Below are 21,940 nucleotides of genomic sequence, written 5' to 3'. Positions count from 1 at the left end.
TTATGGATTGAAATTACATAATAATAATAAAAAAAAACAAGACTAAAACATACCGGAGAAAGGGATTAGGGTTAAGGAAGGATGGGAGGCTAGACGTATCGCTTTTGCACGCAAAGTTCAGGCTTGAATTAGTGGATTACCAACTCCTCAGCAGTGCGTAGGTTTTCAATTCGACCTCTCTTTGATCAAATCTTATTGACCATATAGATTACTTTATAAGGAAGACTCCTTTGGAGCAACGTGGCCGGAGTTGATCAAGTGTCCTGTATTGAGCTATAGGAAGCTTACCACTTTCCCTTTAAGAGCCACACTAAGTAATGTTCTGAGACGCGACTTGTTACCTGAAATTATTGAGTTCGATACATCTACTAACTGTTACTTAGTTTATCGAAAAATTTCCTCATTGATTATATCTTGATGCTCGTAAGTGTCTTAAATACATGAGAAGTTGAGATTAGTGAAATGTATTAGTTATGTTATGATTAATGATAGTATAGTTTTGTAAGCAAATCATTCGATTTATTTTAGAATTTTCCCCATGACTCAATAATTTAGTTAGAATTCTCAGTTGAACTTAACAGTTGATACTAAATATGTATTAACGGGTAGATTGAATCGGGCTATAATATCATGAGACAATTGATTTAATTGTTTCTTTCATCTTCCAATTTATCTGATCCAAATAAATGTCTTAGTATATTTATATGTAAACAGTTTGTTAGAAATATACCCCTGTGGTGTGGTCTACTTATATCCATATAAGTAGTATATGGTGATGGTCAGACATAGAATCTATTTTGGCAGAAGACCGATAAGGAAAGAACTGAAATGAAGCTCAATCGGTAGGAAAGTACATAAGCAGTGAAATTAGAGAAGATGGATTGATATTTACAGAAGGAACAGTGGAGATTAAGACAATTGCTTGTTATTTTGCAAATTAACTGTTTGCTATGTGGTTATCAGAATTTAGTCAGATAGTCTGTAATTTGTACTGATAATACATTCGATTGTCCCCAACTAGTGTTTTGTTCACCACACCCCTTTAAAGTAACACATAGTTCCAATAAGTCTCGTCTTCTATGTCTTATAGTTGAATGATGTATATTTCACAACTATACTAGTTTGCTCACACAGTGTTACCAAATCATTCAAGTACTATATTCATGTAAGATGCAGTGTAATCCAGTTAAGTATCAATGCTTTTATAGTCACACGAACAAACTGAAACTGCAGTTAAATAATGAAATACAGTTTAAGAATCCTATTTATATTCATTGTTTGTGAATGAAAAAAAAAGTAATTTATAGAAATCCCCATCTAGGTTGTACTTTGAATTTATCCAGTTTGAAAATCTAATTAATTAAATCTAATTAATTTAAAGTTCAACATAGATCATTCATTAATCGAAGAATAAAGATGCACCTTAATGAAAAAATAGCCATGATAAAAAAATTGACATTCAAGATAGTGTTAGAATTTCTGTTGAATCCTCTAACAGACTAACCTCTTACTATGTGAGTATTCGATCATCTCGTTTCGAATAGGGGAACTAATGACAATGATCGTATCATTCTGATCGTATTATAATTATGAGATTTGGGTAATTAGTCAGTAATGTCCACTCCAAACTGATATCAACCATCAAATCAGTGTAGACTGACTGATGTTTCACTTTAATTATCAGTGAATGGAATCAGACTAGAAAAAGTAAATAGCATAATACACTTCCAAGCATTTAGCAAGCAAACTGATCTGGAATATAGTTTCAACTATTTTATAAGCGTATTCATAATTCGTCAGTCAGCACGAAAAATTATTGAGAGGATGGAGATTAATGTTAAGGAAACTGAAGTTCAGTTAAATATATTCGTTCAACGAGGTAGTCTTCACAAGATTAGTGAAGGTCTATTACTAGGTCGGAAACAGAATGTATTCTCAAACATACATATTTCATTCTAGTTGGTCAATACGCAACACGAGGAAGTCACGGTTTGATTTGTTGCATGATGTGTTTCAAAGTCATGAAGTGACGCTGAATGTATCTCTCTTTAGTTGATCACCAATTTGCCTTATTAGGGAATTCTCGATGAACAACCTAATAGTCATTCAGTTGAATAAGCTAATATCTATCACCAATTTTCAACCTGCTTCAATCCACTCACTCACTCTCAATGAAAACTTTACCAAAGCAATTTCAGAACAAATCATTTTATTCATTTAGGTAAAACAGTTAAGCAAATATATCTGATTACTACATCTTCGTAGGAGATGAAACAAATGGAGTAGAGGGTAAAGACAGAGCAAGAGAGAGAGGGAGAGAAGGAGAGTGAAAGAGAGAGAAAGGGAGAGAGAGGAGGGGGCAGATAGGAAGTAAGTGTGAACAATATTTTCATTTGTTAATATGGTGTTTGTTAGACGAGGCAAATACTTTTGTTCATTGTGAGTTAAAACATCAGCAAGTACATATTGTAAAGAAGAAAGTCGTTGACGTTTAAATAATGAATTCGTAATTGTTTGGCGGATTTACTCACTGTAAGTAAATGATTATTAATGCAATTTTTAAGAAGATTATTCCCTGATAAGCTTCAATAACATACTACGACAATTACGTGCTTCACCTCCCAATAAAATGTGATTAATAGATTGGATTATCTGGTTTGATTCTTCGTTTACATTATATCCATTATCAATCCATTATCAAACTGTAATGAAAGTTATTTGAGAAATTAAATTTGAGTAAATTATTTCCCCTGATCATATTTGACCACTTCATAAATGATTTCAATACACCAGTAATATATTGTAAAATATTATTACAAATTATGTCATCAATTATTATTGTCAATGTAGGATATGACATGACTTCACATAAATCAGACTAGTTTACTACAATTTAACACCGGGATTTACCTAGATGAAAGGCAATCCAGTCGAAATAATAGTGGTGTATTAAATTTGAAGGTTATTGTTTAAGTGATTTATTTCCGTTACAACTTTCTTAAAGCTAAGTGATCTGATATTATCACCAAATCAGACATACACGCACACATCCATACATGGATGCTGGATAGTCTAATATTCTCATAACTAAATCTCGACATATGTCGAAACTCTTTAATTTGTTGTTATAATCAGATTTCAGCAACACGAAATACAACCTTGAAGTTCCTGTGTCACTTGTTGACCAGCACACTACTTTGATTATTCAGTTACAACGTAACAATGTCATGAATCTTATGTACATCAAGTGTTTCCTCACGTTTAAGAACTTAATGAGGTTCAATTGATTTCTACTCATTCGTGTGCAGCAAATCAATTCATTTCTAGATTCACCATGAATCTACATTGATGATTCAACGTTGCTTTACAATGTTTATGTGTAAACTCACTGAAAATTCAATTTAATGGACTGTAGATCGTATATATGTGTATTTCTCTCTGTTTTAGAATTCGTACATCACAGGATTGATGCAATTCAGTGCACTACTAATAACATGGTTTCACTGAGAGTTTAATTTGAACAAATGAGAAAGTTGTTATATCCCCTGGTGAATTATGAATGGTAACTCTGAGGTCTATTTATGGACCAATGTAATATGCCTATTTCCTATTGTACAATTGTTACGTAACTAAACTATTCATATTCGTGTTTCTCTTATCATTAGCTTTATTGTGACCTTTGAACTATTATTATACGATTCTTGAGTTATAATCAGTTTATTGATTACTTTCCCCCTATTCACAACCACATTGGCCAATTATTGTACAAATGTTATTTTCTATTTTTTTGGTACGATGTGGTCTGTTTGGTTTGTTTATAAACGCAGTATGCTTGTGAATAATGATTCATATTGCCGGGGCTGTTATTGGTGTTCTGGACTTAACTGGCTGGGCTAGGCTAATAGCAGGACCGAGTAGTACTCAAGACTGATCATACGTATTTTGTGTATCATTGGGCGTTCATATATCAAAGAGGGCACGCAGGCGGTCGATATAACAACTGGCAACTCACACGTTATAACAAAAGTAGTCAACTCTTTTTGGTTTACATCTCAGACGTAGTTTGCATCAGGACGAGTACGTATTTCATGTCCATACTACACCATTTCTCATTAGTGATGGTATGACAGACACTTACCACACTCAAGTGTTTTAAGCACTTGAGGAGTACATTGTGTTCACGATCACTTGTCAGAGGCGTAACAGTTGATATGAGTTCATGAATTGAACTTGAAATACTAGTCCATCATGTTAATGCTGATTGGTTCGGTGATTCTGTTCAGTCTGATCGATGGTTACTGATGCACTGCATGATCATGTTTATCAATTTCTACTCAACATTGATTAAATTTATTTATTCTTGTAAGACTAATGACTGTAAAAGCTTCGATTTTAGTTGTCAGACGATCAGTGAATTGTGTGAATGAAAACGTAATTACTAACTTGGTTTTAAGAGTTGGATAGTACATGAAATCGGTATCAAAGCAACAGGAAAGCATGATGTAAAATATTCCTTCTGTTGGCAAATACGACTAGATGTCACTTTGAAACATCTAAACTAGTTGAAGTGTGATCGATTGGGTGTGATATTTCTCCCTTTTCAGCTAGAGAAACTACTGTCACAACAGTGACTTGTCAAACGTTACACATAATCTATTAAAATACAAATCTATGTAGGAATATAACTTGCAATATAACGTGAAGGAGTGGTAAAGCATTCTGTTCTGACAATCGATGTGGATAAAATAACTTCATTTGAAAGACTTATCAAGCGTATAGTCCAGTATACATCACATGAGACAAAGACAAAGTAGTATGTAGGGTAAGGAAGTAATGCACAGTTATATTCACATAAATTTGTGTGTTAATTTAACTATCTGTCTCAGTATAATATGTTCATATTTGGTTGAAATACCATGTTCCTACTCAATGAGAATCAATTAGAGCAGTCATACAATACATCTGTAATCTAAGTGGGAAGAGAAATAATGTTAAGCCAGCTTAAACTATAAATTGACAAACAGTTTTCACATAGAAATGGTTCCAGATAGTTCTGATATTCTACGACTGACTCTTGACACAAGTTGTTTTAACTAGAAGAGGACTAATTGAGAATTGTCATTGTTTTCAGAAGCATTTTGAATTTTGGTAAATCAATAGACTGTGAGACTGCAAGTGTGATATATGATTCTTCAGATATGAACGTAGGAGATTTTTTGAGAAGCTTTTGATTGAATCGATAATACTCAGTGTTATTGAGCATTATTGTTCACACCGAATATATTGAGATATTAGATATACTCTAAGAGTTAATCGTAAGTTCAGCGTAAAGTAGTCTACATTCGCAATTGTATCTATGTTCAAGATTCAGTAAATTGACCATAATAATTACAAATTATTACTTCCTAAATATTATTCATACTTACTTTTAAACAGTCTTTTAATGATTTACCATATAAATTAAGGAATTCTTCTTTAATTTGTCCCATATCAACTTCACAACGAGTGACAATAATCCGAATAATTGTCTTTAAATCTTTTTCTGTATTTTTTGTGGCTTTAATTAATTTTTCAGCAAAATATCTTGGTCTATTCTGTATGCAACGGACTGAAATGAATTTGAATTAATGAAATATACATAAGTAAATGGACAAGATAAAAAGAAGTGTTCATCACTTGCTCACTAAATTATTTAATATGAGAATAAACAATTCGCAGCAAGCAATGTAGTAAGTGATAAATAAGTAGAAATACATTAGCATAAAGCTATTTTGGTGTGTGATACTGATGTCGATAGATATAAGTAGTATGTATCATCAATTGAAAGTCAAATGCTCGGCAACAGAAGGTTAAGAAGATCCAAGAAAAGAGAAATGAGAACGGAGAATGATTAGTGTGGAAATGAAAGAACAATGAAGTGTTAGACCATTGATTGACATTTTGTAAATGAAGTATTTGTTGTATAGTTCTTAGATTTCACTAAGATTTGATTGTCTCCACTTGTTTTCTTTTCACTACACTATGACTTAATTATGAATTGAATATAATTCCTTGGTCTTCAAAATTCACCATTCATTTCTATGTTACGGTTAAATAACGGAATAAAGAAATTTCAGGCTTATTATTCTCTGATTTTCTTAGGTACAAGTAAGACATTTGCAAAAACTATCTTACGTCAAAAATATGATACCCACAATGTTATTTCGTTTAGACTAATGACCGAATTGAATCTTGTTGATTGGTGGAACTTGATCAATACAAATATGACATCTCTTATTGCATGGTAACTAGTAATTGTAGAGATTAAAGTTGTTTAATTCTAAGTATAATTTAACTTGATATGAAAACCTTAACATCTGAGAAGAAACACGGAATACAATGGACAGCTCAGAATCGATTAGAAGATGTGGACTTTCCAGGTGGCCTGCTCATTCTGTCCTATACCCATTAACAAATGCAGATGAAGACAACCAGTGTAGCAGATGCCTGTGTTTTGGCAGGCCTCAACATATACAAGGGAAAAAGCAACATCCTCAAATACAACACAGAGAACACCAACCCAATCTCACATGATAGAGAAACTCTGGAAGAGATGGAATCTTTCATGTACGTGGATAGTATCATGGATGAATGTGGAGGAACTGATGCGAATGTGAAGGTGAGGATTGGCAAAGCAAGGATGACATCCCTACAATTGAAGAACATATGGAACTCGTAACAACTGTCAACCAATATCAAAGTGAGAATCTTCATTACGAACGTCAAGACAGTCATTTCTACTGTACGGAGATGAAATTTCGAGAACTATCACATCCATCATCAAAAGAGTATAATTATTTGTAAACAAGTGTCTACGTTGGATACTGAATGTCTGTTGACCAGATACCATGAGCAACAGCCTGCTACGGGAGAGAACAAACCAGTATTGAACCGAAGAGGAAATTAGGGAAGTACGACGGAAGTGATGCGTGGGACACATTACGGAAATCCCCGAAGTTCATCATGAGGCAGGCGCTAACTTTGGAACGTGAACGGAAACGAAAAAGAGGAAGGCCGAAGAACACACTATGTCAGGAAATGGGAGCAGACGTGAAAAGTATGTATTACAACTGGAATGAACTGGAGAGGATTATCCAGGTTAGAGTTGTATGGCGAATGCTGGAGAGTGGCCTTTGTTCCTCCACGAGGATTAATAAGCGTAAGTAAATATGTGAGATATTATTCACCAACTAATCTCAAATTAAATCATACTAATTAATCAACTCACAATTCTGTTCAATGAAATGATAGTGATGACTACTTACCAATAGATAGTATAGTATTGAGTCCATGTCCACTCATTTCCTCTTCCAAATTACATTTATTCAGTGATGAATATTCATTGAATACAGCTCGTAAATGACCATAGGATCGTGTAATCAAGATAGGAATGAATCTAATATGTGTAGATATTAAAAAAGACGATATGCTTCAAACTGATCAGAGGATCATATTTATTTATTTAATCAATAATGTGTCTAGAGTTCGAGTTCGATTTTAGGACTGATATATATATAGGAAATATATTGGGAACAATTTAATAAAATATGAACTGAATTTTATTCTATTCGATTGATTCATACGTCATTTGTTCCCTCAGGATACTGGAGCCCATGTGCACCATTGGTTTGGAATCAGGGTTTTCCAACGTTCCTAGGTGGACCTTCCGTGTCCACCAACCCGGTTGAAGCTCCGGACACTCGCTTTTCGTCCTCTCAATTTCGTAAACAACATTAATGCAACGAGAAGGCAGTGAGTAGGACTTCCCTTGCAGAGGCTATATACGCGTGGCCACAATAAAAAACAACTCAGCAGATAGATAAAGTCTAACTAAACAGTTCGAATTTATGGATCACTCATACAGTAAAACAAAGCAAAATCGTGACAACACAACGCATCAACAGAATTAGAAATTTAGAATATGAGCACAACCACACCACAAATGGGAGAGAGCTGAGTAATAGGTATGTAATGAATTAACAATAAGTTGGGTAAATGTAAAAGACAAAACAATAGTTAGTGCGTCAAACAAAAATGGAAGAGAGTAAGAATTCAACAGTTCAAGTATTTGATAACAGTACGGTAAAAATATCAATAATAACTTCAGATTGAACCGTTCCAAAAGTTCTTTTTTGTTTGATATTTAACCCGACATAACAAAAACATTACACTTACTTTGACTCCTCTATTCTAATATTTTGTTTCAGTGCTCTAATTAATTCTTCCACATCTCTTTGTACAAGATTCCCATCTATAAATGTAAATTCATCTCTATTCGCTCTTAGTAAAGCTATATGTATTGATTTAAAAAGATGTTCAGTATCATCGTTGACATCATCTTCTAAATCACGTCCATTGAATACTAAAATTTAACGAAAAAAACTGGGTTATTAGTTAAAAAGCCAAAAAAATTGTTTATCGTTTACATGATTGACTGATATCAGCTAAACAAGCATTGAAAGCCTGTATTTAACAAACAGCTATTTCATTAAAGCGTGAAACTTCTCCGCAATATGCATTCATAATCGTATCAGTTATCAGACTCATGGTCTTCAGGCATCGTGGCAAGTTCTTCATCTTTATACCACTAAGGTGATATCCAACGATTTACATTTCTATTATCTTCTTATGATTAAATAATCATTGAATATCTTAAGGTATAAACCTACAAAACCAATCCATACATTTGATTTAGAGCAAAGGTTTGAACAAACTGACCAATAACTATGGTATTTCAAATGTTTTAGTGTGATAAGAATTAAGCTAATATTATACACCAACTATCAGCTAAGAATACTGCTGTTTAGAGTATACTATACTAATCTTCTTTCATATCGACCTAGATAGATAGAATATGAATAGAGCTATTTCTAAACAGGTAAGTACATTTAAACTGAACAATGCTTTTATTGCAATATATGGTAACTATTTTAATGAATGATTAATCAAGTAAACAAAAATAGTATGACTATATGATAATCTTCCTAAATAATTTGATAAATCTTCTAATCGAATGCTAGACTCGATTTCCTAAGCTCTCTAGTAACCTTCATGCTAAATCTACACAGCAACCTGAACACGAGAGGAGATGCGCGAAATATGGAAGGAAACGCCTTACTCCAAAGGCTCGTTTATGTACAGAAATTCTAGGGTATTTATAGCATTTCAGACGGCCTTGAGCTCCCAGAAAATTCTGGAACGCTACTTAACGTAGTAGCATTACGGGTAATCATCCAATCAGGAACGTGGCATGTGATTTTTCACTTTCTAAATGTTTCTGGCAAAACTTTTATTGAATTCTGATTGGATTTGTGGTTTTCTCAGCGTTCTCAGAGCCTTTTTTCGGGTTCTTTCGAGGAATTTTCTGGATCTCCCCAACACAATCAACAATAAACTAGTTAAACAAATCATGTATAATTCAGAATTGAAGTAGAAAAGTAAAATGATAGTTGGGAGATTGAAATCTTATCTACGGAATTGTAAATTTGAATCCTGCTTTAATTCACTCACTTTCAGTAGAATTGTAGTATCATGAATCGTTAAACAGTAAGATAATCAGCTTTTGTTCAATTTGTGGACGAATAGACGAAAGTGATTTTAGAACACGAAGCAAATAAAATACACAGATTTTCAAAAATTCACAGTGTAAATCATAAGAATCTTAAAGTTACATATTTCCCTATGATCCCAAAAGTACTGTGATGTGTGCAACTGATGTCGATAGATATAAGTAGTATGTATCATCCATCGAAAGTCAAATGCTCCGCAACAGAAGGTTAAGAAGATCCAAGAAAAGAGAACGAGATGGGAGAATGATTAGTGTGGAAATGAAAGAACAATGAAGTGTTAGACCATTGATTGACATTTTGTAAATGAAGTATTTGTTGTATGGTTCTCAGATTTTACTAAGATGTTCTGTAATTTTATGTTCAAATACATTTGATTATCCTTACTTGTGTTCTTGTTCACTACAGTACGAATGAATAAATGCCTATAAAAACTGTTTATCTAACGCTTTGTGCAAAGACATTTATATACAACTAGTATCTAATGGATAGAGTTGAATTGGGAATATTGACCAAAAGAGAACAAATAAACATTCAAGTGTCAAACATCATGAATGCATATTTTATATCTGTAAAGCTATATGATACTAATTAGTAAATAACCTGTAATATTCAATGAAATGTGATCATAATCAGTTATGAATGGGGGAATAAGTAGTTGCAATCCGTTTTACCACAATAAATTCCTTCCAAAGCATTAAATCTATCCATCTTAGAACTTTAAGAGATTCATTTCAAAAAGTGTTATATCCCGAGGAGAATTATGATTGGTAACTTTGAGAACTATTTTTTAACCAATATGATATGTATATTTCCTATTGTATAATTGCTAAGTAACGTAACTATTCATATTCATGTTCCTCTTATTATAAGCTTTATTTTGACCTATGAACTATTATTATACAATTTACCATTTTTGAGTTATCCCCAGTCTATTGATTACCGTTCCCCCTATTCACAGTCACGTTTGGCCAAATCTTGTACAAATGTTATTTTCTATTTTATGGTACGATTTGGTCTGTTTGATTGGTATATAAACCCAGTATGTTTGTGAATAATGATTCATATTGCAGAGACTGTTATTGGTGTTTGGGACTTGACTGGCTGGGCTAGGCAGAAAACACGACGGAGTAGTGCTGAAGACTGCTCATACGGCTTCCGTGTATTATTGATCCGATCGATAAATTCACTCCTCTTTCATTGGCGGGAATCAGCACGTTCATATATAACAACTGGGCAAGAACGCACTCACACGATATAACAAAATGGCTTTATCAATAAACATAAGATCGTTACTTAGTTGTATTTGTGTAAAGATCTGAATAGTTTGAAGATGATTTCTCCTTATTTTAAAATAAACGAAGTTGGCAATATAAATTGGATGCTTACTGCTGAGGAGTCCCATAATAGGACGAAATAGCCGTCCATTCTGGTCTAGCTTCAAATAACTCATGATTTCAACTATGAAAATACTAAACTCTCCATAAAACACCCTCTGAAATATAAATTATGTAAAACTATGCGGATAGTAGGTAGATAAATTGAATTTTTAAAATTTGTAACATTTAATTTCACCTAGCAACAACTTATTTTTCTACAAATATTAAAGGTGTTAATATCCACTTTGGATAAAAGTCATTATGTCCAGATTTTAGTATTAGCAAAGGATTATAATTTTTCATTGTTGATAATAAGATTTATGATTGATCAATCTGTTAAATCCTTCTGAATGAATCTTCCAGTTAGTGATTCTTTTTTTTTTTTAATAAACATGAATTGTCGCTACGATGTAATCTATGGTGTTCACTTCTTCCTACATGAAACTCATTAGATGAATATCCTTGAATTTCACTGTTTCTTTTCATATTGAAACAAGTCCTTAACTACAATCACAGTGTAAACATGAAAACTGAAATGTATATATATCTACGTGACATGTACATCCTGTGTTCTAATAACAGACATCATTATTATTTTCAAAGTCAACTCATGGAGTTGCATAAAGAAAACTTTAGCTTTACAATAGTAGCATCTAGTGATTTTCCAAATGTAAATGTCATGATATTTGTCCTAAGTAATAAGAACCATATTTCAAAGGCTACCATAACCCATACGGTAAGATGGATAACATTAAAGGTACATTTTAGGACTGAAAGATTTTCATTTTGTTTTAAAGATTATTGCTTATTCAACTAATGTAACCCTCAAATATGAAATATAAACATAGCTTTTATTTTTAACTGTGGACGACTGAATTCTAACGCATTAGCTTAAAGTTGACAACGATGGCTAAAAGAAGTAGAATCCCTGTGTAACATCCTTTCTTGAAGGCTTGCTTTGCAAACTACCAATGTATTGTTAAGTAGTAAAAACTAGGTTTGTGTTATTCCTTGCATTCTGAATGACTCCTCAGTTTAACCAGATTTATGATGTCCAGTTTTCATTATACATAAAGCCAAAAAAACTGGAAGTTAACACAACAGTTTGTCTTAAAGTTCTCAGAAATTTCAAATAGTCGAAATTAATCGCAGTGAATCTTCCTTCCAACTACTGACCATATTCAGTAATTCATAACAATCTCAATTTTGAGAATGAATACAAAATGTATTTGATGATTTTATAAACTAATAACTTACATTTTGGATAAACATTCTTGATTCTTCTGATATGTTCATTTGTCCTTGAACAAAGAATTTCAATTATTGTATCTTTATCAGTATCAGGTCCTCTCATTGCTCTACGTAGTTCGATTGCATCGAATTCTGCTGGTGTATAGCACAACGCAATCAGACAATCTTTAAAACATCCATTTAATTTGGAATTAAATTTGGCAGGTAAATTTTTTCCGTACATTGATCTATATTTTTGTAGAATTGCTACACGTTGAACAACAGGTCGATGACCCATTACTTGGATAACTTTCCTTTCATCTACTGAAATTCTACATAGACGTTTCCCCAGACGTTCGCATTCATGTTCAACAAAGAAATTGGGTTCAACTGTAACAGTTGGTGTTATCTAACATTAGGTAAATGGATATTGACAAATAAATAAAGTGTATGGTTGCCTAAATCAAATAATCTGCAGTAGTGTTGATATATATCAAATTATTCGTGTTTACTTAAAGTATTACTCAACGTTTTCAGATGAAATGATCCCAGAATAATGTAAGCTCATTGAAAACAGGAGTATAAATAGTACAGTGGTGTAATTTGAAAAATAACTTTTGCATGCTAAAGGACTTAAAAATTCTTGAGATTATTAAATAACCCTTATATTTACCAACCATTCTTCAAACTCAAAATTCGTTAATTTTTCTTACCTTGTTCATAATAATAATAGTTTAGTGATTGAATTCATGAGTGGATTTAAGCTAGACGATACTGGAGAAACTGGAAGCACTGAACGGTCATTTCGTCCAGGTATGGGACTTTTCAGCAGGACGAAACGACCGTTTGGTGCTTCCAGTTTTTCCAGGGTGGTCTAGCTCAGATCGACTCATGAAGTCAACCATTAAATTACTACAATCTCCACAAACCCTCATTCCGACAATAATAATAATAATAATTATTATTATTATACAGAGGACTAATGAGGAATAAGAGTTGACACAAGACTGCTAATGCTGCTTTGACTCACCATTGGTTTAGAACAAAGACAATGCCGTTTGATCCTAGTATGGAACTCCTCAGCAACGCACATCTATGATCCCATGCACAGGACTCAAACCTAGGACATTCGGTCTCGAGTACAAACGCTCAAACTCTAGACCACTGAGCTGACAGCCAACGGTGTTAATGTCTAACACCAATCGATCCATGGTCTTGCGCAGCCCTTCATCTATTGTATGAGGTGAATAACTGTCTCTATATCAGGACAAAACAGTTGTCCAATGCTTCCAGGTTTTAATGGTGGTCTGGCTTACATGGACTCATGAGTTCAACTATTTAGATTCATTAAAAGTTCACAATTAGACTGAAATAAATACCGAAATCTACTGAGTCACTCTAAATAATTGTTTATTTAGAGATGAGATATTGTGAGTCCTTGTAGATTTTCAGTTTTATCCTAAAAAACCTCACATAGTGAAATTTATATTTTCATAATTTCTCAACCCCCGTATAGAATAAAAAAATTCACTGATTGAACATAAGTTTCCATAAATCAAAATCTATGGGAATGTGGAGTTTGAAATTGATGTAAAACACAGAATAATTAACGAAAATGACTTGAAAAGTCATTTAGACGAAATCAGTTATACATATAACAACATACTATATCTTCGTATGGAGCTGATTCACCATATCCAAATACTCTGGAAGTTCCAAAAAGATCATTAAACTGACATGATACAGGAACAGGAAAATCATCAAACATTGGGTATACGGGTTCTCTATTTATGTTCACTGGGTCGCAACCAAAAGAGCATTTACTGGACGGTACAGATGAAAAATAATCTGTCTGAGGATTTTTGGAACAGGGATTTCCGGCAATATAAGGACTTTGCATTTGATTCCTGTAATCGATGTTAAATGAGGCTGTACCTGGTAAATATGGCGTCCTGGACATATTGTTAGTACAAGAGGGAACATTTGGAGAAACGCTAGGTACACTCGTAGATGTCATATTAGAATTTGTGTCTGATTGTCCAGAGAACTCACACGACGTAGTTATTATTTTTCCATCCATATATTCAGTTGTGTTCGAATTTATTGAGCTTCCTATCGATAAACAAGCATGTTCTATTGAAGGTTTATCTAGATAATTTGTATTAGGTTGTTGAGTCTCATTTGAGAGGTCTACAGAGAGATAAGAGATATCCAAATCCATATGTCGAGTTGATATACTTAGAGTAAGAATGTTATGCACGAAACTGATAATAGATTGATTTTTTTCGTTAAGGTCACTTATGCGATGAGTTAACTGGCTGAAATGAAAATGTAACTGTAAAAGGATTGGTTAAGTTGACCAAGTTGGCCTTCACAATGTCGACAGATTTTCATAGCAGAAACAAAATACATTTTTCATATGTTAGTTGAATTCATCATTCAGTAATGTGATTATAGAAACATTTTTGGAGCCTTTTAAAAAGTTCAAAGGTTTATTACATGATTAAATACCTGTTTTCTCTGATGTCTTATCTTTAACAAATGAATCGATGATCATCACTTGGGTGTTTGATTATTAATGTATGTATATATATACTTAGATGATTTAGTCGGTGATTTGTGTAGATTACCTAAATCTTAAATCAATTTTCATATAAAGTGAAAATTACAGAATTATGGTATGGTGACAGATGTGCTGAGATTGATAAGAGTAGTCATATCTTTAAACAACGTTCCATAATAGGAAGTAGATAATTTTATAAATTTTAATGCCGATTATTAAAACCTAAATCACGAACTGATCTTAGCTAGACCTAGAGATACTGAATAGCCATTCTTCTCAAGTACTAGACTCCATAGCAATGAGCAATTACGATTCCCCAACAGGGAATCAAACTTGGGACCCTAGATCTCGTGCGCAAATGTTCAACTTTTAAACCATTGAGTCAGCACCCGAAAGTGTCAATGTCTAACTTCAAAAAATTCACGATATTGTGTAACCTTCGTTTATTGCCTACGATGAATAAATGTCAGATACTTGACACGGATTGAACTCGGCTGGTCATGAGAAGACAGAAGAACTCTTGGAGTTACATCTTAAATCTGGTCACTAGTAGAGACATAGAGATCTTGAGTTCGATTGCCACGCGAAGTGTAGTGCCATCCCCACTACTGAGGAGTCCCACACTAAAACGAAATGGTAATCCAGTACGTCCGGGTTTTTAATAATGATCTAGCTAAGATCAGTCCGTGACTTCAAATGTGAAAATCCTACAATGTCGACAAATGCCCTATACTGATTATTCTTGTATCTCTTTTTACAAATTTTAATAAAACGAGTTATTCCACTAATGAGTTTTGAATTTCTTACCTTTGATCATTTTAACGGTGGAAGTTTTAACTGCACCATCTTTGCAACCTATTATCGATGCCGTATCTTGCACGTTGTCCATCAGTTTTTAAGGATGTCATTCTTGCATAATAAAATATAAGAAAGCCCATGACACATGACTAACCTACACTCATCAGTCAGTGTATCCTCTATTGGTATAAAGGATTTAGGAGACTCATCTCTTAAAATATCCCCAAACCTAACTCTGTGCGGTCATATTTGAAAGATTTTGAGTCTTCAGTAGGAATTTAGTTTCTTGAATGTTTCTTGATTGTTTGTAGGTGAACATTGATAAACGCATTACAGAAAGTCTGGAATTACAATATCTCAATGTTACATCGGTGTGCATGTTTGGATGCGTAGAGGTCAGATTGTACTGAATGAGAATTACAAAATGATTTACTTTTTGTCGTTAATAAAGTCTTTTGAAACTAGATATCTTCCTCATAGACCTATGTTTAGAATAAAAACCAAAAATAACAGATTTGTGATACCTACTTATTAATCCGTAAATAACAACCGTTATTACAGACAAAAATTGACAATGGATCCTTGTTTCCGAAATTTTAGTTTCAATAAATTGCGTGCAATGATACCAATGTTCTCATACGATCAGTATCTAACCACAGTGATTGATTATGTAGGTTAGGGTTTCAATATAACTGTCAATAACCAACAGATATAATTATTTGAAAAAGGTTTTATAATTAATTCTTCTTAAGATGCAATTCGGTGTCATAGATGGTTGAAAGAAATCGATTCTATGTGTCGTATGGACTCCAATCGATTCGGAATTTGCTTACCAAACCATGAGCTTCTTCCTATTTCGAAACCTTGATTCAAACCCTTGTTATCCTCATCATTGTTGGCACACTTGTCATTACACTATTAATCTCTACTTCGTTCTATTTATTACCCAGCTATTTAATTTATTTCACTATCATTGTCTCACAAACTACCTTAATTGGTCTATTACATTTAAATATGTATATAAATATTACTGTATATTAAAACCATTAGACTCACCGTAAAGTGTATTATTAAAATCTCTATCTGATTGTCGAAGGAATTCATTCGATATAATTCCTATTTGTCAACCTGAATATCCTTTTGTGTTTTGATTTGTAAAATCTCCCGGTGATGATTCAGGATGTCCTGCAGATAATATTCCTGGATAATCCTCATTAGTCATCCCAGGATATATCCCACAAGATATGCAATTTTAACTTACATTTAATTGTTGCAGTTCGTTTAAGTTCCAGACAGAACAGTCAGAAAACGTCTAATTGATCCGTGAAGTAGATACAATTAAAATGAGACTCATTAGCATTGAACCGGTAATTAAAATCCTTTTTCCATTAAGGTCACTTTTGTAAGTAGTTAACTGGTTAAAATGAAGTAAATAGATTTATAAGGATTGGTTCAATTGCCTTATCTAAATTCGAAATGACCTTCACAACTTTTATGATCGACATTGGGATACCTTTCAAATAAATTTAACTAAGTTTTCTTATATCTTTCAGTACCATGAATACAGAACTATTCTAGTATGGTTGTACAGTTCAAAAGTCGATTTGATGAATTATAAGCTTTCACAGTTGAAGTCACCAGTCAATCTAAGCTAGACTACCATTGAAGATCTGTAAGCATTGGTAGGCTGTCCCATTATAATATGGGACTCCTCAGCAGTGCTCATTCACAATCCCACGCGAAGGACTAAAATTCGAGACTTCTTGACTGGCGCGCGTACGACTAACCTCCGGACCACTGAGCCTGCTACCAACGGTGTTGATGTCTAACTTCAATCATCATATTGATTTAACGAACCGTTAGAACCATTTTGTAATCATCCTTATTTGATAAAACACTACTTAATTGTAGTAAGTAGCATAAAACCAACTTCAAAATAATCAGATGGGTATAAGTTGTTATATGCTTGAACACAAATATATATTATTATATCAGGTCGTTTGTTATAAATTAAGGACTGATATGAATAGGGACAATTAATAAGTAAGATGGTGGTAGGCTAACTTGAAAAGTTCCTATTGAATTTTAAGGATGATAGTATTAAAATTATAATCAGAGAGGTGTTTTGTGGATATTATAGTAATTTAATAGTCGAACTCATGAGTTCAACCGGGTCTGTTGTGAAATAGTAACTCACTGAAGACAATGGTGGATGCGTCGCTCAATTTCGTGGATTAGTTGAAGTTGGACATTAAGACTATTAGATGCAGGCCAGCTCAGTAGTCTAGAGATTAAGCGTTCGCGCGCGCGACCGGTAGGTCTTGGGTTCGAATCTCACGGGGCAGGATCGTGGATGCTCACTGCGAGGAGTCCCATACTAGGATGAAACGGCCGTCTAGTGCTTCCAGATTTTTCATGTTTTTCTAGCTTCAATTGACTCATGAATTCAACAATTAACTTAGTCTTAAAAATTGTTTAGAAAATCAGAATAGTAATAATCCATCGTCAAAAAGGTAAAAGTATTTACGAACAGTTGTCAACGCGAAATACTCAACATTCACTGGTCGGATACTATCAGCAACAGCGTTTTATGGGAGAGGACAAACCAGCTTCCAGCTGAAGAGGAAATTAGGGAAAGACGTTGGAAGTGGATCGGACATACATTAAGGAAATCACCAATGTGCATTACAAGTCAATCCCTAACTTGGAATCCAGAAGGGAAGCGGAAAAGAGGAAGGCCAAATGACACATTACGCCGGGAAATAGAAGCCGATATGAAAAGGATGAATAACATCTTGAAGGCAGTGGAAAGGATTGTCCAGGACAAGGTTAGATGGGGAATACTGGTGTGCGGCCTATGCTCCTCCACGAGGGGTAACAGGTGTAAGTAAGCAATAATATTGGACAATGTTTGTAGTAATCCCTTGGGTAATTTAGTCCAAGCTCCTTTAGACTGAACATGAAATTAATAAATACATTCTTTGACTAAGTATGCATCAGTCCACAATTTCATACATCAAAAATTGATAATCATGCTCAGTATTTTGCATGCTTTTTTTTAAAAAAATGCACTAAATGATAGTTTGAACTTATCATTAAACTATTAATGATCTAGGTCAACGAATAAAGTATAAATCAAATATGTACGTGTTAATTTATCTGGTAACGAGGATAATTTTATCAAACTATAAATTATCAATATCAGAAGGGGTTTTGTGGATATTATAGTAATTTCAATAGTTGAGATTATGAATCAATTGAAGCTAGATCACCATAGAAAACCTGGAAGCACTGGGCGGCCCTTTTGTCCTATTGTGGGACTCTTCAGCAGTGCGCATCCACGATCCCGCCTCACGAGTTTCGAACCTAGGACCTACCAGTCTCGCTCCAGAGCACTTAACCGAGAGACCACTGAGCCGGTATTCGATGGTGTTAATGTCTAACTTCAACCAATCCACGAAGTTGAGCAACCATTTCACCAATGTCCTCAGTTAGTTAATATCTCTCTCAACAGACCTGGTTGAACTCCACTGGTTACTACTTCTCACTAGAACTCTAGGAAATACCTCATGGAGCCAGTCACTAGTGAGCATATGTTGATTATTATCAGAAGGGGGTTTTGTGGATATTATAGTAATTTTAATATTTGAGATCATGAATCAATTGAAGCTAGTCCACGGCTGTTCAGTGCTTCCAGGCTTTCCATGGTGGTATAGCTTCAATCGACTCATGATTTCAACTATTAAAATTTGTTTTAAAGATTATACAGACTTAGTTTTAAACGATAACCAAGTTTAAAGGTCCCCGTAGAATATTCATAATTGAAGAACATTTGAGTGAACAATTGTTTTCAATAATTTTATTATCAGGCTCTACAGTTGTAAGTCCATAAGAATTGTGATATTTTACAAAGGCCAAAATGAGGTACGTGTTAATTAATTTGACAATGTTATATGTTAAAAATGGTGAACGTTTGCATCTGTTACGACATGTATACTTCAAAATTGTGTTATTTGTGAATTAGAAAGGTCATTCAAAATAAAGGTCAGAATAAGCTGAAGTAAAGTGTCAAGTCACATTCAGTATAATAGTAAAATAAACGAAATGAAAATGAAAAAAAGTCTTATGAATAAAATGCATAGCAGGAGAATTTCATCTTGTCGATCGAGATAATAATGATAAATAGTAGTAGTAATAATAATAAGATTGTTGTGTGAATATAATACGTAGTAGGAGGAGTGTTATCAAGGTAATTATGATAAACGAACTAGGAATGATGAATGTGAAGATTAAGATAGAGGTGAAAAAAGGGGGAGAGGTTTATAATATTCAGTTTAGGCATCCAGTCATCCAGTTGTAGGTCAAAGTAAACATAGAGGCTGGACATACCTTTTCTGGATACATAAGTTTGGTTTTCTGGAGTTGATCCAGATGGCTACGGCTATGTAGAGTAACCGTAATCTAGCTCCATGAGGGAGATTTTTCGGAACTTGATATAAAACAGAGAAAGCTTCCTCTATTTTGATATGATGTACACTATCTACCAAGTGAGAAAAGAATGGTGCTGTTAATGAATTTGGTGACTCCATTTCCCATGCTGGTAAATGTTCACGAATACGCAAGGATAAAACCCTCTGCGTACAGACTATGTAACTAGCTCCACAGGAGCAGTTGAATCGGTATACCATCTTCGATAACCTATCCTTGATTAGTTGTGTAAGTACTGGTTTATTTGAGAAAATTATATGTGGCTTGGCGGCGTGAAACGTCCTTTCAACAGATATTTTCAGTTGACGTGTTAGAATATCACCCACTATATCCTCTTTAAAGTCCAGTCTCAGATATAGGGTTTTTTTAACTCACTGAGTCAAATTTCTTCTTTTTTTTATTAATATTTTCTACTAGGTATTTTTTAACGAAATTATCTGGATAGCCATTACTTCGTATTGTGTTCTTTAGTATATCTATTTCGCCATCAACACTGTTTTGCTCCATTCACACATAGTGTTATCAGTTTTATTATCCCCTAATTCCTGTATTGATTATGGGACACATTATAAACCATATTATAATAATCTATTTATTTACTACTGAATAAATTATCTGTCAAAATTGTATAAATTACTGAATGGGTAATCCAAATGGGTAATACAAATGTACATACATACATATACTTGTAGTATATTTACATTATGATTAGTATTGGAATACAGGATAAGAATTGTGTTTGACTTCAAACTTTTTCAGTTATATGTCACTGAATCCCAATGGTGTTATTTACACTATGACCTGAACTGAATTAACATATATACATTCATCATTTTCTAATATAAATCAACATATGCTCACTAGTGACTGGTTTCAAGAGGTATTTCTTGGAGTTCTAGTGAAAAGCAGTGACCAGTGGAGTTTAACCAGGTCTATTGTGAGATAGTAACTCACTGAAGACAATGATGGATGTGTCGCTCAGTTTCGTGGATCGGTCGAAGTTAGACATTAACGCCGTTAGATGCCGACCAACTCACTGGTCTAGAGGTTAAGCGCTCGCTCTCGAGACTAATAGGTCCTGGATTCGAATCTCGCGAGACGGGATCGTGGATGCGCACTGCTGAGGAGTTCGACAATAGAACGGAATGGCCATCCATTGCTTCCAGATTTTCCATGGTGGTCTAGCTTCAATCGACTCATGATCTTAACCATTAAAAGAGGTAGATATGTAGTTAATTTTACTTAGTCGTTAAAAATCAGATAACATTTTGATTTTCTGAAAAAAAAAATAGTTTTTCATTTGAAATTACATCAAATGGCAAATCTCTAGTCACTTGTTTCATTCTTTTTTAAGATTCAGTAGCAATGTCAACTTAAAATCATAAACATGATCAAATGCATCACTCAAAATGTTAGTGTACAGTTGGTAAATTTTATAGATTTATGATGCGATTCAACTATTAATTAATGCCATACAAATTTGTTTTCTATGGTATTTATATACAGATTAAAACATTTTTTAATTTTTTTTATGTATACATACATAGAAACTAATATTATTTACCTATCTATAAAGTAACAGTCTATGATTGACAAGAAGAAGTAAATGGATGAGTCACATAATTAAATGGAGTTATCATTAGTACAATTAAATGAGTTCCAGTTTTAATAGTTTACATTAAATGAATGAAGTATCAGTAAAATTAAACACCTTAAGTATTTAATGTTGCTAGGATATAGAAAAAGAAAATGAAACTATGAAAGAAACATTAAATGAGATATTGACTCTGATCTCTTTAAAGAAGTTTCATATGAATCACTATTCATTACATAGTTCTAATAGTAATGAATAAATAACTTTAAGGAATGAAGTTTCA

At 33.5% G+C, this 21,940-nt stretch overlaps 1 protein-coding gene across 1 annotated transcript; it reads right to left on the bottom strand.

The window, feature by feature from the left end:
- Positions 1 to 2,527: 2,527 nt before the first annotated feature.
- On the bottom strand, positions 2,528 to 14,441 carry Smp_207040 (putative annexin; the record flags this gene model as incomplete). Its single annotated transcript, XM_018796594.1, has 6 exons — positions 13,881 to 14,441; positions 12,242 to 12,623; positions 8,215 to 8,401; positions 7,305 to 7,435; positions 5,427 to 5,608; positions 2,528 to 2,596 (listed from the first exon to the last, which is right to left on the bottom strand). The coding sequence occupies exons 1-6, from the start codon at positions 14,433 to 14,435 to the stop codon at positions 2,528 to 2,530; spliced, it is 1,506 nt and encodes a 501-aa protein (XP_018651721.1). The 5' UTR covers positions 14,436 to 14,441.
- Positions 14,442 to 21,940: the final 7,499 nt, after the last annotated feature.

The sequence above is a fragment of the Schistosoma mansoni genome, chromosome 4 (assembly GCF_000237925.1).
Source record: "Schistosoma mansoni strain Puerto Rico chromosome 4, complete genome".
Classification (NCBI taxonomy): domain Eukaryota; kingdom Metazoa; phylum Platyhelminthes; class Trematoda; order Strigeidida; family Schistosomatidae; genus Schistosoma; species Schistosoma mansoni.
The sequence above is the reverse complement of the archived record's forward strand: the minus strand, read 5'-3'. Positions and strand labels throughout refer to the sequence as shown.